General features: G+C 45.6%; 1 protein-coding gene across 1 annotated transcript; it reads left to right on the forward strand.

Moving 5' to 3' along the window:
- The first annotated feature begins 281 nt into the window (after nt 1-281).
- LOC130493332 (vomeronasal type-2 receptor 116-like) lies at nt 282-24,346 on the forward strand. The gene is made up of 7 exons (XM_056867049.1): nt 282-705; nt 2,363-2,591; nt 15,500-15,797; nt 16,924-17,532; nt 19,625-19,852; nt 21,675-21,801; nt 23,436-24,346. Exons 1-7 carry the CDS (start codon nt 282-284, stop codon nt 24,344-24,346), a joined length of 2,826 nt encoding a protein of 941 aa, XP_056723027.1.
- Nucleotides 24,347-25,508: the final 1,162 nt, after the last annotated feature.

A 25,508-nucleotide genomic window follows, 5' to 3' on the forward strand; every position in this document is an offset into this window, starting at 1 on the left:
TGCCTATGCGAGGAGGTGTTGGGAGTCTCAGGCGGGCCTTCAGGGCAAAATGGTCTGACCACGGCACTCTTTCTGTAGAGATCAGACCCACACCCATTGTGTGTGTGTGTTAAGTGCCGTCAAGTCACTTCCGACTCATGGCGACCCTATGAATGAAAGTCCTCCAAAATGTCCTATCTTTGACAGCCTTGCTCAGATCTTGCAAGTTGAAGGCTGTGGCTTCCTTTATTGAGTCAATCCACACCCATTACAAAGATCAAATCCAGTGTGTGGTCTGCTCGATGAGTGGGGCCCTAATACAACTTGGGGAGAGTGCTGCCGTGGAGGACTCTGGGACCGAAGCCAACAGAGAAGAGGCCCCCATCAGCATGAACACTGAAGTCTCCCAGAACTATCAATCTGGGGTACTCCCAAGGCTCAGCCTTCATACCACCTCTAACATGCTCAACAGGGTATCTGTTGTCCTGCTGATGTCATGGTCCAGCCGGCGCGCCACGATAGTGAGGACTCCTCGGAGGAAGACCAGGCCCAGGCACTCTCGCAGGGGCGGCCACTGGGCCGCCCAGAGGCACCTCCTTTACCAGAGGCAGCATCCCCAGACCCTGTCACCAGCTCTCCAGGGTCACCAGCCCCCGTGGAAGGCCGCCACAGAAGACTGCGCACGGAGATACGGGAATGCTGGCACAGCGCGAGATTGGCGGCCAGGTATAAGCTACATGGGGGAAGCTCAGATGAAGAGTGTTGGCAGGATGATTCCTAGAGGCACGCGTCAGCTATAAAGCTCCCGGGAAGGAGTTGCAGGGCATGGTTGCAACTTGTTCACCACACGTGTAACCTGCTGACCCCGTTGTTTTTGATTCCTGAACTTACCCGACCTTGGACTGATAACTGGCTTTGGAAACTCCTCTGGCTCCCTATTGACCTTGGACTGTTTGACTTTGCTTCTGAATTTCCCCAGCCCTGTTCCCGAGAGATGCTGCATCCTGACTCCGGCTGCTGATAAGCCAGCTAGAACAGCTAGGTGGCCAGTACACCCAGACCATAGCCGAACTCCTCAACTTCCCACACCAGGCCTATACAATCTATGCCAGAGATCTTTGGGCAGGGATTGCCCTGTAGGAGAAAGACTCCCGAATGAGCATCGCCGTCCCCTGCCCCCCAGCCCTTTGTCCGGGACTGATGAAGGACCATAAAACCTTGGGGGGGGGGAACGACAGTACTTTCAGGGCTACTTTCTCGTCCTCCCTCACCCAGGTCTCAGTCACACGTACCAGGCCCACTTCATGAGCTGTGAAGCAGCTCGGAAACATTGCAGTTTTATTATTTATGGACCTGACAGGGCACAACATCAGTGTCGGGGAAGGGCTTAAGTTCCTAACCTCTATACACTTGTAATTCTCTGTTGATCTAGTACTACATTAGAAGGAACCCTTCTTAGCAGATCAGTTTACAAGTTCTCGGGCACTCCTCTGAGTAATGGGCAGCCGTTAACAATTTTTTCAAGGGAACCCTTAATCTTAGGGAGGTTCCCACAAGGGCAGGCAACGTTCCCCCCTTCTTTCCATCCCAAAGTCACCCAGCTTCCATGGCGGAGTGGGGATTTGAACCTGCATCTCCCAGATGCTAATCTGAAACTCAAACCACTACACCACACTGGCTTTTGTGGTGTAGTTGCTATTGAATAGTTGCTAGCAGCTTGGCCTGGGTAAGTCAAGCAAGTTGCTTGGTAGCAAGTTACCTGATATCTGTTGCCAAGCCTGGATGTGATTCGTCCTCCATCAAAGGCACAAAAAGCCCTGCCCCTCCCCCTGCCTTTTATTGACCAAGGGTTAAACTAGCAATTCTGTGGGTATTAATCCCCCGATGTTTTGTGTGAGTGTGTGTCAGATTTTTCTGCAAACCTGGGGCATTTTTCAAATTTGTTGAATGGTCTGTCTTGTCTGTCCATGGCTCCAACCACCAAACTTAAGTGTTTCCATTTTGTTTCTTTTCTGTAAACCAAAATTGTTTCAATAAAATTCAAGATTGTTTTAAAAAAGCGTTTTCCACATTCTCCCTCCCTGTTCTTCCTAAATTAAAACCAGAAAGCCCTGTGACTTTATTGGTTAGCCAAGTGTCTGTTCTTCCTCTGCAACCGAAGCAAGCAACTTTAGGTTACAGAGGCAAGGAATTCCCTTCCTCCTACTCCGGTTTATGCTTTCTGTCTTTCAAAGACTTCCTGGCTTGTGGTTATATATTGCTGAAGTTTTTTTTCCAGGCCAGCAGCTCTCACTGTAGAAAAAAACATTCAATACCAACTGTATCTGCTCAGTGCTATTTATACCCTTTTCATTTGTCTTTGATTTTTGTCTCTCTTTTCCAGTTGCAGATGTCAGGGAGATGGGGGGTGAGAAGGAACCAGGAAGAAGGATTGTGGAAAGAGATAAAGATGTCAAAGTAGAGGAAAACTCTGGGGGTCAAGTGGTGCCAAAGGGGCAGCAGAGAAGGAAGAAAGAAACAAAACAGAAGCAGAGGAAGGAATTGATTGCCCATCAAAGTGGGGAGATGCCTGAGATCCCAGCACCAGATAAAATACAGATGAGAAAGAGAAGGTATAATCGTCCTGTCAATGCAAAAGGGTTCAGCTGCAAATCCAGTAGGAAAAAACATCAGAGAATGAAAACATACTGGAAACCGTATACATGCTTGGAGTGTGGGAAGAGCTTCCCTGGGAATAGCCACCTAACTGTGCATCAGAGGGTTCACACAGGGGAGAAGCCATATAGATGCTTGGAGTGTGGGAGTAGCTTCTCCTTCAACAGCCACCTAATTGTACATCAGAGGGCTCACACAGGGGAGAAGCCATATAAATGCTTGGAATGTGGAAATACCTTCACTAAGATTGGTACCCTAAATAGACATCAAAAGGTTCACACAGGGGAGAAGCCTTATAAATGCATGGAGTGTGGGAGGAGCTTCTCTAGGAATGACCACCTAACTTCACATCAAAGGGTTCATACAGGGGCGAAGCCATATAAATGCTTAGAATGTGGAAAGAGGTTCTCTGAGATTGGCATCCTAAGCGAACATCAAAAGGTTCACCCAGGGAAGAAGCGATATAAATGCATGGAGTGTGGGAGGAGCTTCTTTAGGAAAGGCCACCTAAATAGACATCAACAGGTGCACACAGGGGCGAAGCCATATAAATGCTTAGAATGTGGAAAGGGCTTCAGTCAGGGCAGAAGCCTTACCTTACACCACAAGACTCAAACAGGAATAGCCGCCAAATCTCAGCACATAGGTACCACTTAAAGTGGCTCACCTTGCCTGTTAGTGGCCATGATGTGATTTATGGTAGCTTTCTTTGATGAGGCTCATCTCTGTTCCCAGTTCCCTCCTTTCTGTTCCTCCACCCTCGTTCCTTTTTTTCAGACTCAAACAAAAGTATGTAGCACCACCTGGTGATCTAAGGTACATGTTTTTTCTCTGTACTCTCCAAAAAACTCTCATGGCTCTCAGCCAGCGTGGTGTAGTGGGTAAAAGCGGCAGGCTGTAATCTGGAGAACTGGGTTTGAGTCCCCACTTCTCCATATAAAGAATGCTGGGTGACCTTGGGCTAGTCATAGTTCTCTCAGAACTCTCTCAGTCTCATCTACCTCACAAGGGGCCTGTTGTGGGGAGGGGAAGGTAAGGTGATTGTATGCTGCTTTTAGACTCCTTACTGTTGGGGAAAGCAGGGTATAAAAAACAGCTCTCACTGTAATCTTCATGTGAATGGATCTTTCATCATGGCGGTGAGAGTGATTAATGGCTTACTAAATAAATGGCATAATTTTATAGCGGGAAGAAACTTGACTCTAACTGTATCAGTAAAAGGTGTCATATTGAGGATTAAATTTCTTTCCTCCCCTTTGAAGACCAATTCCCAATTTATGAAATCATCTTCTGTATTTGTTAGGGCTACAATATCCTTTAAAAAAATTCTTACAGCCTTTAGGGATATAAAGGTAAATGGGGTTGATTGACAAGAATGTTATAATTCAGCTTCAAAGTGCCTCTTACAATCTTTGTGGAAAGCTGCAGCTACTGCATTTTCTTTTCTTTTTTAGAGCTTTAAAAGTTTTATTTCAGTACACAAACATAAAACAAGCATTCCTATTCATACAATTTAAATGGAGCTTACTGTTTAAATTTACATTTTAATAGCTCACTTCTTTTTGAATTGCATTATTCTATCTTTTCAATATATCTTTTCAATATATATGTCTGTTGCAACCACAGATGTTATGCCAAGCAGAGAGGTCTCCTTTTAGTGGGGGAAATTAGCTGGAGAGTGATACAGCTTTGCAAGAGGCTGGCATGGGTATCTTTGACCGAATTTCTACACCAGATGAGCACACCAGTGGAAAAGGTTCCCAATAAAGAGGCTTTTATGAATTTTAAGGATTTTATTCAAAGTAATCATAAAAATAAGCCTCTAAATATACAAGACCATAAAAATAACAGCCCAGCAGGCTAGCTGATACCATAAATCTCTAAGGTTAGAAGCAAAGTCCTTGGGGCTCAACTCTATGCTTTATGCTCATTAGTTGCAGCCTATGAGGAGTAAGAGGGAGGCAGCCGAGATGACAGATGGAAAGGCCATTGTCTCTGAAGAATTCATATATAATTACTTTCATTCAAGTTAAGAACATAAGAAAGGCCCTGCTGGATCAGACCAAGGCCCATCAAGTCCAGCAGTCTGTTCACACAGTGGCCAACCAGGTGCCTCTAGGAAGCCACAAACAAGTTCCTACAGCATAGAGAAAATGAGGGGGAAAACCCCTCTATTTGCCTCTGAGCCGAGGGACACGTACCCGCCCGTTTCGTCCCCACCGGAACAGGAAGTCTTCCGTGTGTGACATCTTAAAAGTAATCAAATTTGTTGCGCACACACACAAGATTCCCAATACATACAGAACTCAGAAAGTAAAGGTTTGAGGGGGTGGTCACAAGGATATGAGGTTCCCAGGGGGGTTATAGTTACCGTCTGAAGCGCGAGGTTCCGGATAGAGGCAGCTGCATGGAGAAAAGCAATGACCTGCAAGAAAAACGATACACACAAGTATTGTGGCTCACACTTTGGATCCAGGAAAAGTGGCTTCTTTCTGCGGCATCCTTATTTTTCTTTTCTATGAACTGTCGTTGGATCAGTCTTCCAAGGTTCTGCAGACTTAGTCAAAGGAGTAATGAATAGCACTTCTGAATTTCCCCCGTGATCTCATGTGGTTTATTGTCTCTTATCAGGTTACTATTAAGCATGACTACTTAGAGATAATTAAGAAAACGCATTGGCTAGGTAAAATGGCATAAAGTAAGCTAGATAGTGCTAGAAATAAAATTAATAGTCAAGGTTGAATTTATGGTGTATGTATTCGTTAACAGTAGTAAATGAGCGATGAAACATAACTGAACAAATGTAGTGGTATTTCCAAAGCATTGGATGAAATTCTTATTTAAGAAAAAAATTGGGGCTTCAATTAAGAAGGGGGTGAGGGTTGCGTTTGCACCGGAGGTGGGCAAGCAAAGATGTATTTTATTTTTTCTCTCTTTTCCCCTTCCCTTCCTCCATATTTTTATCTTCTGTACCCTAAAATGTCTAATTAAAATTATTTTAAAAAACATGATTTTCCACGTTTTTATCTGCTTCATAACTTGTTGCCAGTTTTATCTTTAGGGTGTTTGATAGTTTTGACTCTCTTGGGCAGAAACCGAACAGACATTTCATGCTTGGACAGCAGTATCTTTTGCATATCTGTTGCCTCAATGTTGTTTTCTTCTGTGATTTGAGAGCATGAGTAAATAAAATGCATTTGGCAGTTTTCCTTTTTGTCAAAATCACAGCGAGATAGCCATGCTTCTCAGTGCAGTTAATATGATGCAAGTCTTGTTTTTTCCATGGTTGATCTTGGACCAGGGATGATAAATCTTTGGCCAGATTTGAGGACACCTGGTTACCTCCTATTTCTTCCCTTTCATCCCATGGTTGAGAAGGCTCAGCTTTGAGCACATAAATCCAAATGCTTATTTTTATTGACATGGGAGAAGTTGTCTGGAAACTTTGGTTCTTCTCAGCTGAGAAAACAGAAGTGAAAATTCTGCTTGTCCTGAGATAACTGGACCAAGGAATCAACATGGTCTGTGAAATTCATACCCTCAGATGGAAAGAGTCAGGATGGAGCCACGGTCTAAAGATGAATAACTGCTGCCTGATGGTTTCCAACCAGATTATAGCAGCTGGGAAAAGTCTCTGGAACAGCTAGAGGAATCAACTGAAATGACTATAATTTGCTGGAAGAAGACTGAAAACCAGGCGTCCTGCTAATGGATTCATGACTTCCTGCTAATGGATTCATGGCTTCCTTCATATTTTTCTGTTTTGTTTTTTAATCTTCTCAAGTTATGTTGAGAGATGCCGTGGCTCAGTGGTAGAGCCTCTGCTTGGCATGCAGAAGGTCCCAGGTTCAATCCCCGGCATCTCCAGTTAAAGGGACTAGGCAAGTAGGTGATGTGAAGGACCTCTGCCTGAGACCCTGGAGAGTCACTACCGGTCTAAGTAGACAATACTGTCCTTGATGGACCAAGGGTCTGATTCAGTATAAGGCAGCTTCATGTTTCCAGTCTTGGGAAGGGTGAGGCATTTCAGGTATAAGCCTCCCATACATATGGTATCTATGTAATCTAAGTGGTTTCAAAACTAATTTTCTACTTTTCTCATATCTGTGCATCTCTCCCCACCTCGATTGAGCTGATTAAAGAAGAAGAAGAGCCATGCAGGATCAGGCCAATGTCCCATCCCGTCCAGCTATCTGTTCACACAGTGGCCAACAAGTTGTCTCAGGGAAGACCACGAGCAGGATCACTGCAACAGCATCCTCCTACCCATGCTTCCAAGCAAGTGATAGATAGAGGCACACCACTTCTGGTACTGGAGGGAGTAGATAACCATCATGACTAGTAGCCATTGATAGCCCCGTCCTCCAAGAATTTGCCCACTCCCCTTTTAAAGCCTTCCTAGTTGGCAACCATCACTCTGTAATACCCTTATTTCAGATGAGGCTCTAGAGCAGTGGCTCCCAACCTTCTTTTGACCAGGGACCACTAGGACTTTTTTGTTCGGTACAGGGACCCCAAGGATCAAAATAAAAATTCTGAGAATTTGAAAATAAACTTTAATCATAACTGTTAGTTAAACATTAAACTTAGAATAATATTTGAATATATATTTTTATAATAGAGAACTTTTAATTGAAAATATTAATTTATTATGGGTTTATAACTTTGTTTCGCGGACCTTAATTTAGTTCTCGCGGACCCCTGGGGGTCCACGGACCCCTGGTTGGGAACCAGTGCTCTAGAGGATATTCATGGGATATTCAGATGTCCCGCACAGCAAACAGTTTATTAACATCTCTAGAAAGCCGCCTCGGCGGAGGTTACACACAAATTCCAAGGGCAACCAACAGCTGCTGCCCAGAAAGCACTTGGGTAATAAATACTGTAAATGTGCAATCGTAAAGCGTGGGCCCAAAACGGGGGAAGAGGAGGTGTGACCCATACTGCAGCGGAAGTGCCGTTTGGCAGCAGCTGCCACCCCAGCACGAGGATCTTCACTGTGTGACTGAAGGAAAGCTGAGAAAGCCATTTTGTGGCTGGCCCCCTCTGCAGCGGCCTTTTTGTGAAAGCCATTTTACAGCTGTGCCTACAATGCAGATTTCTAAAGGCGTCCGCACACTCGACAAAGCGGGGGACCATTGCTCCAGTTGAACAAACTACCTTCCTGTTACACTCTCCCATAGCCATTCAATTTACGCAAATTATGAACATAGTTTCAGGAGGGTGGCTTTGTCGGTCTGTATTAGTAGAACAAAATTTAAATCTACTAGGATCTCGACATTTAAAAAAAATTAATCTAAACAGCCAATCAAATCTCCCAACAGTCAGCCCGGGGCCTTGCTGAGAAAGCCCCACCTGGCCCTGCCCGCTTTCTAAAAACCCTTGCCGGGCATCAGGGAAAGTGTCCGCTTGCGTCACGGCCCCCATAGACACCATGTTGGCGGCCCCTGAACTAGATAACCAGTGTATCACTGTTAAATAAAACTGTTCCTTATTAGCTTTGGCCTTGACCTGGATGGCCCAGGCTAGCCTGATCTAGTCAGATCTCAGAAGCTAAGCAGGGTCAGCCCTGGTTAGTATTTGGATGGGAGACCACCCAGGAAGACCAGGGTTGCTGTGCAGAGGAAGGCACTGGCAAACCACCTCTGTTAGTCTCTTGCCATGAAAACCCCAAAAAGGGGTCGCCATATGTTGTCTGCGACTTGACTGCACTTCACACACACACACACACACACACACACACACACACACACACACACACACACACACACACACAATTAGCTTTGAGAACTTTATTAAAAGCATTGATAGGAAGTACACCAAGAGGAAGCCTTCCAGTGCAGGCTGTTGCCAAGGGACAGAAGGGTAGCAGCCAAGCAGGAGTTGTCCCATTGCGGTTAACGCCCAATCCACCCTTAATTTCATCCTCAGTGCAGAGGAGAAAACTCCTACTAAGGTCTCAGAAGCTATTGCAAGTGCAAAGAAGGAGCTGCCTAAAATCCCCAGTGGCCCCCGTCTCTGAATGCCCCACCAGGAGGGTGTATGCCCCCCCCCCATAAAAATCAGTGGCCTAACCTAATATACACTTTTCAAAACTGGCAGTGTAGAATCTGGTGGCGATAATGCAGTATTCTCAAAATGGATTATCTCCGCCAGATAATGCAGTATTCTGCCTCCAAAGTAGTATCATCCACCTGGAATTTGTCTTCCTGGGTTCTTCTAAACCAGTGGTTCCCAACCTTTTTTTGACCAAGGACCACTAGGACTTTTTTGTTCGGTGCAGGGACCCCAAGGTTCAAAATAAAAATTCCAAGAATTTGAAAATAAACTTTAATTATAACTGTTAGTTAAACATTAAACTTAGAATAATATTTGAATATTTTTAATAGAGAACTTTTAATTGAAAATATTAATTTATTATGGGTTTATAACTTTGTTTTGTGGACCTTAATTTAGTTCTCGCAGACCCCTGGGGGTCCGCTGACCTCCGGTTGGGAACCAGTGTTCTAAACTAAGTTTCCTCCCTAGAGATCTGAGCAAGCTGTGGCATCAGAGAGCAAATTTTTTGCAAAGGTGTATTTGCCAGCTGGTGCTGCAGACCACAGAGGGAGTCTGGGGACTTTGGGGATGTAATTATTTCTCCTGCAGTTTGCAAAATCATTGGTTCGGTTCCCTTCTGCTGATAAACACCCCTTTAGCTCACTTTGGAAATCCACAACAAAACCAGAGGAAGGCAGTGTCAAAATTGCTGATTTCGTGCATCATTTGAAATAATAAAAGGCATGCTATGAAAATAAGAGGGGGGGGAGGGAAAAGGTGCCAAAATGTAGGCTAGATGGGAGGCTGTGTCTACATAATGCCTGATAGCATTTCCTCCGGGCACAGAATTCAGAGTCAGGCTTGTGGTAACGTTAGCCAAGGTAGGATGACCCAAGATGCAGCAACTTTGCCGAAGCTAAGCAGGTAGATCTGAGTCGGGTCATTGCCCGGCTGTGAAACCACTGGAGGACTCGGAGCTTACAGGATATTTAGGGCCAAGGAAGGAAAACGAGAGCTGAACGTAGTCAGTAAATGTAGTTGTGACTAGTTGTGAAATTTGATTGGAGGAGGGTGGCTAATTCTAGCCAGGATGATGATGTTGCTGGTACTGTTCTTACTGTTGTCTTTGCCTCACTTGACTTGTGGGAACATAAGCTGGGATGATAGATACACCTACTACCCAAATAATTATTTCAGGCCAGGGGACTATCTTCTTGCAGCGGTCATCCCTTCAAAGACTGGTTTCCACCTGAGTTTCAGCTTCGAAAGTCATCCAATGCATGACTATTATCCGTAAGTATTGGTTCGGTGTATTATCAAGCTGCATTCGGCTCAGTTCCACTCTCGGTTAGCGAAAATGTTCAGTAAGCTTCTGGATAGCGGTTGACTCTGATCCCCCCAGATCAAACAGGTAAATGAGGAGGGAACAACTGAACCATCAGGGGACCATCTGAGCCATTTGGAGACAGATAGCGGTGGCATGATAGATTCATCACTGAGAAAGTTGTGTTTTGAGAGCAATTGTGATATATGTAAATCCTATCATACTGATAGCTGTGTCCCACAGCAGCTCACTTCAGTCAAGATACACTGGACCCTAGGGGGGCACAGAAGAGGAAGATCAGGACGGTAATGGCAATATTGATAGTACCTGCAGACAGATCATAGAATCATAGAGTTGGAAGGGACCACTAGGGTCATCTAGTCCAACCCCCTGCACAATGCAGGGATAATGGTAATGCAAGCATAATGGTAGCATGACAGATTCATGACTGAGCAAGTTGCATACATTTTGTTCTTGTCTCTAGTGAACTGGTTTCTTGAGTTTTGAGAGCTATTATGATATTTAAATCCCATTTTACCAATAACTGTGCCCCAAAGTAGCTCACGCTAGTCAAGATGCACTGGATCCCGATTGTGCAGGGGGGAAGACAGAGGAGGAAGATCAGGATGATAATGTCAAGGCTGATAGCAAGATGAGTTCAAGATACCCCTTGATGGTATTCTTCCTCACATGGAGGAGATGCATAATGCCATATTCAGCAGAGTTACATCCTTCTACGTCCATTGAAGTCCAGCCTACTGGCAGGTTCCTACTGGTGTTCGGATCTCTGGCAGGTTTTTTTTTGTAAATAGTGTTTGTGTGTGTGTGTGGTGGAAAGACAACTTGTTGCAACCCCATAGGGTTGTCTAGGCAAGAGAAAAAGAGAGGTGGTTTGCCATTGCCTTCCTATGTGTAGCGATCCTTGAGTTCCTTCGTGGACTCCCATCCAATTACTACCCAGGGCTGACCCTGCTTAGTTTCTGAGATCTGATGCGATTGGGTTAGCCTGGGCCATTCGGGTCAGGGTTTTGTAAATACAGAGAGAGAATATTCCCTGACCATCGGAAAGGCTAGGCAGTAAAAAGATCAAAACACTTTATTATACGAACATGCTACATTTATGATTGTCATCACAATCCAGTCCCAAGACGGGTTTAAGGGGAACCTCGAATCTTGAGAAATAACTGTTTCCAAAGAAACGCTCCAGCCCCAATGGTACCACTGCATGTCAGAATTAAAGTTACAAAGAACTGGGTGTCATTTTGAACTAAAACAGGTCCCACCAAGCCCCCAGCTTTTCAAAGATGAGATATTTCTAAACAGAGTAATCTCAGTTTTTCAGACCAAGGTTGATGGTTTCATGTAGTAAATCCTACAAGACGCCCAAGGAAAGCAGGGCTATTGAGGACCCTGAAAGACTAACAGATTAATTGTGGCAGAAGCGTTTGTAGAATAGAGCCACATTTCATCAGGTGCTTTTAGCTTTAAAAAAGTCATATTGGCAGAGAGGAAAAACCAACCATCATATAACTGATGTGCATTACATAGAACCACACCATTACCCAAGATTATCAAGTATAAAAGCCAATCCTACAGTAAAAAAGCTAATCCTGCTGTGAAAAAGGCAAATCCCATGCTGGCCATAATTAGACAAGGAATTGAGAATAAAACTGCTGATAGCATACTGCCCTTGTACAAATCTATGGTGAGACCACACTTGGAATACTGTGTACAGTTCTGGTCACCACACCTAAAAAAGGATATTACAAAGCTTGAGAAGGAGCAGAAAAGAGCAACCAAAATGATTAGGGGACTAGAGCAACTGTCCTATGGGGAGCGGTTAAGACGCTTAGGGCTGTTTAGCTTGGAAAGAAGGCGGCTGAGGGGAGACATGATAGAGGTCTATAAAATTATGCATGGTTTGGAGAGAGTGGACAGGGAGAAGATTTTCTCCTTCTCCCATAATACTAGAACGCGGGGGCATCTGCTGAAGCTGGAGGGTGAGAGATTCAAAACAGATAAAAGGAAGTATTTTTTCACACAACGCATAGTTAATTTGTGGAACTCCCTGCCCCAGGATGTGGTGATGGCTGCCAGCTTGGAGGGCTTTAAGAGGGGAGTGGACATATTCATGGAGGAAAGGGGTATTTATGGCTATTAGTTAGAATGGATACTGGTCATGCTGCATACCTATTCTCTCTAGTATCAGAGGAGCAGGCCTATTATTTTGGGTGCGGTGGAACACAGGCAGGATGGTGCTACTGCCGTCGTCTTGTTTGTGGCTTCCTAGAGGCACCTGGTTGGCTACTGTGTGAACAGACTGCTGGACTTGATGGGCCTTGGTCTGATCCAGCAGGGCTTTTCTTATGTTCTTATGTACAGGAAACAACATGCTACCTGTATATATTCCCCTACACGACAGATAAGAGTTGTTGGGGGGAGGGGGGAGCTTAAAATCAGGAATGCAGTGCAGGAGGGGGTAATTACACCCCCCACATACCATGGCCCTACAGCTCTTTTTTTTTTTTTTAGGTTGATCCAAAATCTGTTCTCAAATGTCTTGCACTTATGACTAGTTCAGTCCTAAGTATATCAAGGGTTCCTTATCCTGGGGGGAGGGGAGACATGGATTGCAGGCATATTTCTCTTGATGGATTAAAATGTAGTTCCCCTAGCCTTTCCTACATCAACAAGAGCCCTATCAATGGGAATCAATAGTACTGCTGTTTAACTGTTTTTCAAAATTTTATCACCATTGTTAAGAATTGTTGTACTAAATATTGTCGAAGGCTTTCACGGTCAGAGTTCATTGGTTCTTGTAGGTTATCCGGGCTGTGTGACTGCGGTCTTGGAATTTTCTTTCCTGACGTTTCGCCCGCAGCTGTGGCAGGCATCTTCAGAGGAGTCACACTGAAGGACAGTGTCAAGTGTGTAGGAAGAGTCAGAGAGGGGTTGGGTTTGAGCTGAGTACTGTCCTGCAGACGTAATGTGCTAATCATTGTCCTGTAAGTATCAAGATAATGTACTAATGAGAGTGTGGTATGTTAATATGGAAGCATTGTATCCTGAAATGATCTGGTAATGTGTGAAATCTGCATGGCTATTGTTGACTGTAGCCTTTGTTAGTCTGGAGGTTTTTCAGGGCAGGAAGCCAAGCCTTATTCATTCTTAAACTCTCTTCTTTTCTGTTAAAGTTGTGTTGATGTTTATGAATTTCAATGGCTTCTCTGTGCAATCTGACAAAATAGGTGGTAGAATTGTCCAGTCTTTCAGTGTCTTGGAATAAGACCCTGTGTCCTGTTTGTGTCAGTCCATGTTCAGCCACTGCTGATTTCTCAGGTTGGCCAAGTCTGCAGTATCTTTCGTGTTCTTTTATCCTTGTTTGTATGCTGCGTTTTGTGGTCCCGATGTAAACTTCTCCACAGCTGCAAGGTATACGATATACTCCTGCAGAGGTGAGGGGGTCTCTTTTGTCTTTTGCTGATCGTAGCATTTGTTGTATTTTCTTGGTTGGTTTAAACACTGTTTGTAGGTTATGTTTTTTCAAAAGTTTCTCCATCCTATCAGTGACTTTAATAAATGGCAAGAATACCTTTCCTATGGGGGACTGTTTTTCCTGAGTTTTCTGATTTTTGTTTGGTTTAATGGCCCTTCTGATTTCATTCTTGGAATAGCCGTTTGCTAGCAGTGCGTGATTTAAATGATTAGTTTCTTCCTTGAGAAACTGTGGTTCACAGATCCGTCTTGCACGGTCCATTAATGTTTTGATTATTCCTCTTTTCTGTCGGGGGTGGTGGTTGGAGTTTTTGTGTACGTAGCGATCTGTGTGAGTTGGTTTCCGGTAGACCATGGTTTCCAAGACCACGGTTACACAGCCCGGATAACCTACAAGAACCAATTGTTGTACTGTTTGCTTGGTATACGAAGCTTGTTTTAATAGTGATAAAAAGAAACCCTTTAAAACCAGTTGGAATAGAGATGGAACTAATCAAATGAGTGTGAGAACAGGACATTTCTCTTGTACTGCTTTCAAGTATTGTCCGTCTCCAGCCATTCTCTTTTACGAAAGAAAGGTGACTCCTGTCTTGTATGGCTCCGCATGAGCAGTGTGTAAAAATTCACCACCTGTTACAGTTGCTTGGATTTTGGGCCAAATTTTACCTGGATCCCCTGACTTTGATCCAATGGTGCCAACCTCCAGGTACCACCTGAAGATCTCCTGCTATTACAACTGATCTCCAGCTGATAGAGATCAGTTCCCCTGGAGAAAATGGCCGCTGGGGCAATTGGACTCTATGGCGTTGAAGTCCCTCCCCTCCCCAAACCCTGCTCTCCTCAGGCTCCACCCCAAAAACCTCCTGCAGGTGGCGAAAAGGGACCCCAGGTGCCTCTCTGGGGATGGAACAATTTCTACCTGCAGAGTGAAACCTTCTCACCTCCTCCGCACTAAAGCAAATGATGACCCCCTGAAATGCTGTTCCTGGGAGGGGGGTTCCCTGCCCCCGATTAGCAGAAATGTATTGTGGGGGTGGTATGTTAGGCTGCAGCAGGAAGAGGTGAGAAAATAATGCCCTGCGGTCAGAAATCGTCCTGAACAATTCCATGGGGTCCACTGATCTGCCCCCACTGATCTGATCTGTGGTTGGTATGGGGGCCTAAATACTTTACCCTCCACTGTCTCACCTTCTCATGGTGTTATTACATGAGAACTGGAGACAAATAGAGTACAAAGAGGTAAGGGGGGGCTGTTAACAAAGAGTGTGTGAATAGAGTGTGTGAATAGAGTGAGCAAATTGTCCCTTGGATTTGGTGAGAGCTTAGCATCTATTGTATGTGTGTGTATAAAGTGCTTTCAAGTCGCAGCCGACTTATGGCAACCCCTTTTGGGGTTTTCATGGCAAGAGACTAACAGGTGGTTTGCCAGTGCCTTCCTCTGCACAGCAACCCTGATACTCCTTGGTGGTCTCCCATCCAAATACTAACCAGGGCTGACCCTGTTTAGCTTCTGAGATCTGACGAGATCAGGCTAGCCTGGGCCATCCAGGTCAGGGCAGGCATCTATTACCATAAAGTAATAAAGTTTCCATTCTCCACTCTACTGAGGTGTGAAGTTTGCAGAGTGAGAAAAACCCACAATTATTTCACATCAGGGGTGGTCCTCAGCATGTTTCCCACCCTCCCGCCACTGATACCAACAATGTGAGGAAGGCAACAGTGGGAGAAAGACGGGCGACTGTCAAGGGAAGGGACGGAAATGGATTCAGTTCATTTATGTGGACTTTGGTTTAATTTCTGGAGGGAAGATTCAGGGGCTGTACCAAATGTTTCAGAGGAAAAGTGGATTTTGAGGAGGAACTGGAAGCAGGAGAGGGAGAGAGAGACCACCAGAGAGAGAGACAGACCACGTCACAGAATGGTGTCTCTTGAACAAGCAAAACTTTGATACCCCGTTTAATTCGCCAGAAGGTAACCTTGTGAAATGCCACTGAATTTATGTTGCAGATTCTTTGAAAGGAACTACCAGCACACGTTGGCCATCTTGTCTGCCGTTAATGAGATCAATGAGAATCCCAGACTCTTACCTAACATCACTCTTGGCTACAACATCTATGAAAACTATCAAACTGCAAGGATAGTTACCAAGGCCACCGTAGACCTCCTTTGCACCGGGCAAGAACACTTGGTTTTCCCCAACTATGTGTGTGGAAGGCAGAAGAAGCCCCTGGCTGTCATTCAGGGGGGCGACAACCAGGTCTTCTTTCACATGGCATCCATCTTGAGCCTTTACAAAATCCCTCAGGTATGTGCGGCTTTGGGAAGAAGGCAGAGCAAGTCTGAGACCAAAGTGTGCCATAACCGCTGTCAATTTGGGATGGTCAAATGGGGTCAGGGGTCAGTGATAGAGCATCTGCTTTGCAAGCCAAAGGTCCAGGGCTCAGTCCCTAGTACGGAGATACAACCACCATTGGACATCAGGTCCCCAGTGCAATTTTAGTTCCTTGAGCCTAAACTGAGGGAAAACTCTATAGAGGGAGTATGGTGGAGCGGTAGAGCTTTGTACACAGAAGGTCCCAGGTTCGCTCCCCAGCATGTCCAGAAGAAAGGATCAGGTGGTAGATGATGCAAAAGAGACCCTGGAGAGCTGCCGCAAGTCAGAGCAGACAATCTGAAGCTAGAGGGACCAATTCATGTCTTCATGCGGTAGAAAGAACGGAAGGCAAATTCATAAATTATGAGGATAATAATTATTAATGTTATGGTTTATTATTAAAATACTATCCTCCATGTAACCGGCACTCTACAGACTAACACTACCAGAGTAACACCAGGCTTCACTACCAGGTCTTTCTGTCCCAGTCAGGAGCAAGCCAAGGCCTAACACTAGGGGCACTACCAAAGGTAGTGGAACATACCAGTGGCAATATGGGTCCAGTGGCAATATGGGTCCAGGAAGAAAAGATGGGCACAGACTGCAGTATCGTCTCCTCCCAGCGGTGCGTCAGCTACATCCCCTTATTGTGCTTTGATCATATCATATGAATCTGCCTTCAACCAAGTCAGACATTTGGTCTACAAGGTTAGCGTTATCTTCTCAGACTGGCAACAGCTCTTCATGGTCTCTGGTAGAGGCGTTCTATACCACTAACTACCTGATCCTTTTAACTGGGGATGCTGGGTATTGAACCTGGCATCTTCTGTCTACAAAGCAGGTGCTCAGCTGCTGAACCATGGACCCACCTCTTCTGGCTGGGGTGAAGAACTGCTCCTGAATACGGGCAGTGGGGCACTCTCGCTACACAACGGTGGCCTCTCTCAAAGACATGGGCCTTGGTAACTGCCCTACTATGATGCTGGCCCTGCATTTTATGTCTGCGAATTTCTGAACATTATTTCCATTGTGAAACATCAGTGCCTTTCGTTACTAGCTCACCTACGGTTTGGCAAACAACATTGTCAGCGATGAAGCTCGGTTCCCTTCTTCATACTGGATGAGCCCGAAGGAAGAGTCCCAGTTCATGGGGATAGTTGAGCTGCTCCTGCATTTCAGGTGGACGTGGGTCAGCCTAGCTGCTCCAGTTAATGAAGACGGAGATTGGTTTGTGAACACCTTGACAGTGATGATTACTAGAAGTGGAAATTGTGTCGCCTTCGTGTGGAGGATTCCTACAGCAGGGACTGTTATCTCCATCAGCAAATCTGAAACGGTGCAGAAATATCAAGCAGAACTGATGCAGAGGAAAGCCAACGTCTTCATTTATTATGGGGGCCCTTATTCCATGTTTGTTTTGATGGTCATCCTGGCCCGATTTGATAGGCAAATGAGTGCCCCTGTGGGGAAAGTTTGGGTCACAACCACGCTGTGGGGCTCCAGCTTGAGCACAACCTTTGTCAACTGGGATGTCAGACACTTTCACGGTGCCTTGTCCTTCGTGATCAGAACGAGCGACGGCTTAAAAGCCCAGGAGCTTTTCTTGATTCGAGATGAAGCCCCCCTTAGACGCATTTGGTCAGAAATATTTCATTGCTACGACCTTGTATCTGATGGGACTCCCATCTCAAAATGGCCACAGAAGACTTGGAACAGATGCGTGGGGAAAAGCTCCTCCCCATCCTGGCTTGAAAAGAAAATCTTTGCAGAAAGCTACATTATTTATAATGCTGTCTATATTGTGGCATACGCCTTACACAGGGTGCATTTGTCTGGGTACAAACATAAAATGACTACGGGCAGATTGGATCATCACAGTATACAGCCATGGCAGGTAAGAGGGGCTTCTGCCTAATTACAACGGTATGGATTTTTTCCTAGTTGAGGTACTATTCTCCTCCATTCCTATGTCTTTATTTAGTGTTTAGGAAGAACCTGTTTATCCTGGTCTTCCTCCAACAAGCTCAGCACAGAATCATAGAGTTGGAAGGGTCCCTAGAGGCCATCTAGTCCAACCCCCTGCTCAGTGCAGAATCAGCCTAGAGCATCCCAGAGAAGTGTTTGTGCAGCTGCTGCTTGAAGACTGCCAGAGAAGGGGAGCTCACCACCCTCCCTAGGCAGCCAATTCCACTGCTGAAAAACTCTTACTGTAAAAAAATGTGTTCCTAATATCCAGCCTGTACCTCGCCAGCTCCTTTGAAATGTGGTGTTGGAGGAGAGTGTTACGGATTCCGTGGACTGCCAAAAAAACAAACCAGTGGGTTACAGATCAAATTAAGCCTGAACTGACCCTAGAGGCTAAAATGACTAAACTGCGGCTATCATATTTTGGTCACGCCATGAGATGACAAGAGTCACTGGAAAAGACAGTCATGCTAGGAAAAGTGGAGGGCAGCAGGAAAAGAGGCAGACCCAACAAGAGATGGATGGACTCAGTAAAGGAAGCCACAGCCTTCAATTTGCAAGATCTGAGCAAGGCTGTCAAAGACAGAACATTTTGGAGGACTTTCATTCATAGGGTCGCCATGAGTCGGAAGCGACTGGACGGCACTTAACACACACAACACACACCTCACCAGCAGCTGCATAACTTCTTGGAGCCATTGTACCTATTTGTAAATGTTTAAAAACCCTTCTTTTAATTGCAACCTTTCACATCTATGGCTTTTTACTATTTTAGTCTGCCTTATTAGGGTTTTCATTGTGATACATTTTTGTTGTTATATAGGGTTGCCAGCTCCGGTTTGGAAAATACCTGAATATTTTTGGGGCGGAGCCTGAGAAGAGCAGGGTTTGGGGAGGGGAGGGACTTCAACGCCATAGAGTCCAATGGCCCAAGCGGCCATTTTCTCCAGGGGAACTGATCTCTATCAGCTGGAGATCAGTTGTAACAGCAGGAGATCTCCAGCTAGTACCTGGAGGTTGGCAACCCTAAGGATATAATTTTGCTGTGCTTTGTTTTCTTGTTGTTGTTGGTCATAATGAATGAATTTTTCATGACTTAATTGTACTGTGTTTGCAAACTCCCCTGGAAATCTTTGACCGACGGGCAAGATTAAACAAAAATTAAACGGGTCACAATAAATCAGCATTTTGAATTGTAAAGGTAAAAGGTAAAGGTAAAGGTCCCCTGTGCAAGCACCGGATCATTCCTGACCCATGGGGTGATGTCACATCCCGACGTTTTCTAGGGAGACTTTGTTTGCGGGGTGGTTTGCCAGTGCCTTCCCCAGTCATCTTCCCTTTCCCCCCAGCAAGCTGGGTACTCATTTTACCGACCTCGGAAGGATGGAAGGCTGAGTCAACCTTGAGCCGGCTATCTGAAACCGACTTCCGTCAGGATCGAACTCCGGTCGTGAGCAGAGCTTGGACTGCAGTACTGCAGCTTACCACTCTGCGCCACGGGGCTCTTATTTTTGAATTGGGTACAATTTTGAATTGTATTTCGAAATTCAATTTTGAATTGAATTTGTAAATAGGTCAATAGAACAATTTGGAATTGTACCCAGGGACAAAGAGGTAGGCAGAGCATTTCTTTATGTATTGGCTTATTATAACCTCCCACCAAATGCCAAACGAATTGTCTCTTCACTGCAGTCCTAACTGCTGGTTTTTCTAGTGAAGTCTTTTTTTTTTAAACTGGAATGAACGGAAGAGGAAGGTTGCACCTGACGCTGACCTTGAAATTCTCATTCCAGCTTCATCCTTTCCTGAGAAACGTCCACTTCAACACTACAACCATGAACGACGTGCATTTTAATGAGGATGGGGAGTTAGTAGCAGACTACGATATTGTGAATGTGCTCATCTTCCCTAATGGCTCTGCCGTAAGGGTGAAAGTTGGGCGTCTCGAGACCCAGGCTCCTTCAGGCCTAGAGCTGAACATTCAGGAGAACATCATTGTCTGGCCTACTTGGTTTAATCAGGTGAGACATTTCTTTGTATTTTTGTGTCCATCTTATGCGTTTCTTCTTGGAGTTAGGGTTGCCAGATCTGGAGATCTCCTGCTGTTACAACTGATCTCCAGCCGACAGAGATCAGTTCCCCTGGAGAAAAGGGCCACTTTGGCAATTGGACTCTACGCCATCGAAGTCCCTCCCCTCCCCACACAGCACCCTCCTTAGGCTCCCCCCTAAAAACCTCCCGCCGGTGGCGAAGAGGGACCTGGCCACCCTAGGTATCCCTGGGTCTGACTCAAGAATGCCACCATCAGGGGACTTCTGCAGCCCAATGGGGCAAGGTGTTCTTGTCGTCCCCTGCCCCTTTTCAAGCACCAAAACAGCTGCAGGTGGGGCCATTTTGGTACTTAAATAAATGTGGGTGGCCACAAGAGTGTCTCATCCTGCCATGCTGCAAGCCTGATCAGGATCAGGCCCTCGTGGCGTATTTTTTTTAAATCCCCCACTTTAGATTTTGAAACGGCAGCGGTGGCCCTGGCCAGACCCAAGGATGCCATCGCATCTAATTACGCCCGAATCGGCTTCATAGGGTTGGTGACAGGATAAAATGGAGTGATGGAGAGCTATGTATTCCCCCTATGCTCTTTGGAGCAATGGTGTGAGGAAAATACTACATGACTATACAGGTGGGATAGCATATGGTTTGTAAATAGGTCAATAGAACAAATAGGGTTGCCAACCTCCAGGTACTAACTGGAGATCTCCTGCTAGTTCAGCTGATCTTCAGCTGATAGAGATCAGTTCCCCTGGAGAAAATGGCCACTTTGGCAATTGGACTCTATGGTGTTGGAGTCCCTCCCCTACCCAATCCCCACCCTCTTTAGGCTCCACCCCCAAAACCTCCCCCCGGAGGCAAAGAGGGATCTCGCAACCCTAAATTAGACTCTATGGCATTGAAGTCTCTCCCTTCCTCAAACCCCATCCACCTCTGGCCCCACCCCAAAAACCTCCCGCTGGTGGCGAAGAGGGACCTGGCAACCCTAGCAGTAATGTGGTTTTGTGGATCAAGACCAATGATTCTTACATAGGGTTGCCAACCTCCAGGTACTATTAAAGAATATATACAATATATACACGTGTAAGTTTGATGCAATCTCTATGCAATTCAATTCAAATTGGTGTTGAAATCTTCTGGGTATATATCTCTTAATTGATCTTCAAGTCCATGAATGGTACAATATTCCCCCCAAAATGCCTTTTTTTTCCTTGGGGAAAAGAAAAAAAAAGGCATCTTTTGGGGAATATTGTACCATTCATGGACTTGTTGAAGATCAATTAAGAGATATATACCCAGAAGATTTCAACACCAATTTGAATTGAATTGCACAGAGACTGCATCAAACTTACACGTGTATATATTGTATATATTCTCTAAGATTTGTTTGTGTATCCCACTGTGTTCTATAGATGTTATATGTTTAAACACCAATAAGCATTTTGATACTTTTGTACTTGGAGACTCCTGTGCAATTTTTCCTAACCTACGGTACTAGCACAGAGGTGCCTGCTTTTGGATTGCAACCTCCAGGAACTAGCTGGACATCTCCTGCTATTACAACTGATCTCTAGCCGATAGAGATCAGCTCACCTGGAGAAAATGGCTGCTTTGGCCATTGGACTCTGTGGCATTGAAGTCCCCTCCCCTCCCCAAACCTCGCCCTCCACAGGCTCCCCCCCAAAAACCTCCCGCCGGTGGCAAAGAGGGACCTGGCAACCCTATTCTTAGGTCCTTCATTTCCATAAGCAATGTAACTTCTGAAGAATTTCTCACTCTCTCAATGCCCTGTAGACGAGGCCCCGATCTACATGCACCGAAAGCTGCCTGCCTGGATATAGGAAGATGGTCCCGGAAGGACAGCCAATTTGCTGCTATGATTGCTTGCCATGTGGCGAAGGGGCCATTTCGACTCAGACAGGTACAAAGCAATAGCAGCCTTAGGAGTGCAGGAAAAAAGTAGTTGCGTAGAGATTTTGCTCAAAGCTGTGCAAAAGACATAGTTATGTGTACCCTGCTTTTCTCACCAGTGGCACCCAAAACAGCATCATTCTCCTCTTCGCCATTTCATTGTCAAAGCAACACCCTGTGAGCCAGTTTAGGCCAAGAGAGCAACAGGCCCACGGTCACCCAGTGAGCTTCCATGCAAATGGAGAATATAAACTCGGGTCTACAGGATCCTAGCTTGTCACATTAAGTGAGTGAGGAGTAGGGTTGTAAACCTCTAGGTACTAGCTGGAGAGCTCCTGCTATTACAACCGCCCACTGCAGGTACTAGCTGGAGATCTCCTGGAGATCGAGAGATCTCCTGCTATTCCAGCTGATAGAGATCAGTTCCCCTGGAGAAAATGGCCTCTTTGGCAATTGGACTCTATGGCATTGAAGTCCCTCCCCTCCTCAAACCCCACCCTCCTCAGGCTCCACCCCAAACTCCTGCTGGTGGCGAAGAGGGACCTGGCAGCCCTAGTGAGGATTCCAAACCGAAGAGATTGAGCTGAAAAATGCTAAAATTACAAATATATACATTTTAATGGCGCACATTCAAGTTAAACACATAAGGCCTCTAGCATAGGCAAGACTCTCACATTCAATGTATACAAACATGAACACCTGCGATGTACAATCTTACATTGACCAAAGTAGGATCCATAAAAGGACCAGACGCATTTTGGCCTAAGAAGGCCTTCCTCAGTGGTCAGTAATATGGTTATAATTTAGCGCACATCCTGATAATGAAGTGCCCTGGTTGTCTTATAGAATCCAATGAAGACAACTAGGAGGAGGTTAAAAAGAGCAACAGTTCTTTATTTAGCTAAACACAGACCTGGGGGTGAAAGAACCCACAAATAAGATGTGCAGAGTTACTCACCAGAGAAACAAAGGAAAGTCAGTATCATTTATGCATTCGCATGGGGCAGGCCCATGGCTGCTGACAAGCAGATTGATACACAAAAGCACCAATGCACATTAAGTGTCTACTTCACTCTAATTAGTATAGAGCCGTGTTGGCGAACCTATGGCACGCGTGCCAAGTCCGGCACGCCGAGCCATCTCTGTGGGCACGCGCGGGGGCAGCAGGGGCTTTGAAGGGAGCATGGAGCTGTTCAAAGCCCCCCCTTCCCTGGACTCCCCGCTGCCCGGCTTTGAAGGGCTCTGCGCTGCCTAGCCCTTCAAAGCCGCCCCCCTTCCCTGGACTCCACGCCGCCCAGGCTTTGAAGAGCTCCACGCTGCCTAGCCCTTCAAAGCCCCCCCCTCCCTGGACTCCCTGCAGCCCCTTGCCGAGCTGGGAGGAAACCTCAGTATTCAGGTTAAATTGCCATGTTGGCACTTCGCGATAAATAAGTGGGTTTTGGGTTGCAGTTTGGGCACTCGGTCTCTAAAAGGTTCGCCATCACTGGTATAGAGCGACCTGGCAACCCTATTTAGTAGCGTGTAACTCTGCTTATGATAACACTGTAACAGACTAGTTAGTTTAAAAAATCATTATAGGGAGCAAAAAAAGGGGGAGAAAAGAAAATGGGACTTTTGGAACCAGTTAAGTGTTTTTTTTTCCAGATTCCAGCCATTGTGACAAGTGTCCAGAAGGTCAGCATCCAAACGAGGACAATGAGCACTGTGTCCCCAAGATTATAGTTTTCCTGAGTTATGGAGAAACTTTAGGGACCATCTTGGCTTCCTTTGCCCTTTTCTGTTCTGCAACGACAGCTATTGTTTTAGGAATCTTCCTTAAATTTCTGGAGACTCCAATTGTCAAGGCCAATAACCGAGACCTCACCTACATTCTTCTCATCTCCCTCCTGCTCTCCTTCCTCTCCTCCTTCCTTTTCATTGGCCAGCCTGGGAAGGTGACCTGCCTCCTCCGACAGACTGCCTTCAGCATCATCTTCTCCATTGCCGTCTCTTCCGTGTTGGCCAAAACCATCACGGTGGTGGTGGCCTTCATGGCCACGAAGCCAGGGAACACGATGAGGAAATGGCTAGGGAAGAGCTTGGCAAACTCTATCGTCATTTCCTGTTCTGGCCTTCAAGTAGGGATCTGCACTATCTGGCTGGGAATCTCTCCCCCCTTCCCAGACGCCGACGCACTCTCCCAGCCTGGACAGATCACACTGCAGTGTAACGAGGGGTCCGTCGCCATGTTTTATACGGCCCTTGGCTACATGGGCTTCCTGGCTGCCATCTGTTTCACGGTGGCTTTCCTGGCCAGGAAGCTGCCTGGTTCATTCAACGAAGCCAAGCTGATCACCTTCAGCATGCTGGTCTTCTGCAGCGTTTGGGTGTCCTTTGTGCCCACCTACCTGAGCACAAAGGGGAAATACATGGTGGCCGTGCAGATCTTCTCCATCTTGGCCTCCAGTGCCGGCTTACTGGGCTGCATCTTCCTTCCCAAATGCTACATCATTGTTCTGAGGCCCAATCTGAACAACAAGGAGCATCTCATGATGAAAAAGAAAGAAACTGGGTGATTCGGAGTGGCATTATTGGGAGAACAGATCCTCCTCAATTGTATTTTCAAATGAAAGATGTTCTGAGTTCGGTTTTGGAGTCTGAAATTAGAAGTTTGATTACCTTGCTTGCACTGGAAAAAAAACCCTGGAGAATATTTGATTCCCCCAGATTTGTATAAAGTTATTCCAGCATGGTGGTTCCGTGTTGGCTAAAGTCTTTTCACGTATAAATAAAACATGTTCAATTCCTTCTGCCTGTAAGTTGTCCCTGTCCATAAGAAATGGGGCAAAACTGATCCATAGAACTATAGGCCAATAACATTCCTAAGAGGAGTTACTCCAGAGTTACTTAGACCAGAGTAACTGTCCTTAGGAATGCACTGTAAGTCTGCTCAGCAAGCAGCAAAATTATATAGTCAAGATTTGCTCCTTAAATTAGAAGAATGGGTGGGTGAGAACCATATTATATATCTGTATCAGGTGGGATTTAGAAAGGGCTGTCTTATGGTTGATCGTTTTCAGGCCCCACAGACCCTGGCTTTCTCAGGTATAAATGGTCCAACGAAAATCCTATATGTAGCATTTGTTGAATTGGCTTGTTTGATTCCATCGACAGGAACTGCTTATGGCATAAGTTGTGTGTGTGTAAAGTGCCGTCAAGTCGCAGCCGACATGGGGACCCCTTATGGGGTTTTCAAGGCAAGAGACTAACAGGTGGTTTGCCAGTGCCTTCCTCTGCACAGCAACCCTAGTGTTCCTTGGTGGTCTCCCATCCAAATACTAACCAGGGGCTGACCCTGCTTAGCTTCCGAGATCTGACAAGATTGGGCTGTACCATGCTGCCTTCCCTCCATGGCATAAGTTAGCAGAACTAAATATCAATAAGCGGTTATTATTGCTGCATGAGCTGCATTCGTCAGGCCTCATTCAATTATCTTATTTAAATCGCATTCAGGCTCCAAAAATATACAATCATTTTTAAGAGGTTCAGTAGGCACAGACCAATCACTCCTCACATACTCTACAGTGGTACAAGGCAAGTTAAGATAGAGATCCTTCTGGTGAGTTTTACGAGATCTGTTTTCTCGTTCCTTATGCTTTGTTGTAGCTGAACCAGGAGACAGCAATGAGATTAACTTAGGTGTGCAAGTCAAAAAGGATCTATTCCATAGGGAGTCAG

Source organism: Euleptes europaea, chromosome 1, assembly GCF_029931775.1.
Source record: "Euleptes europaea isolate rEulEur1 chromosome 1, rEulEur1.hap1, whole genome shotgun sequence".
Taxonomy (NCBI): Eukaryota; Metazoa; Chordata; class Lepidosauria; order Squamata; family Sphaerodactylidae; genus Euleptes; species Euleptes europaea.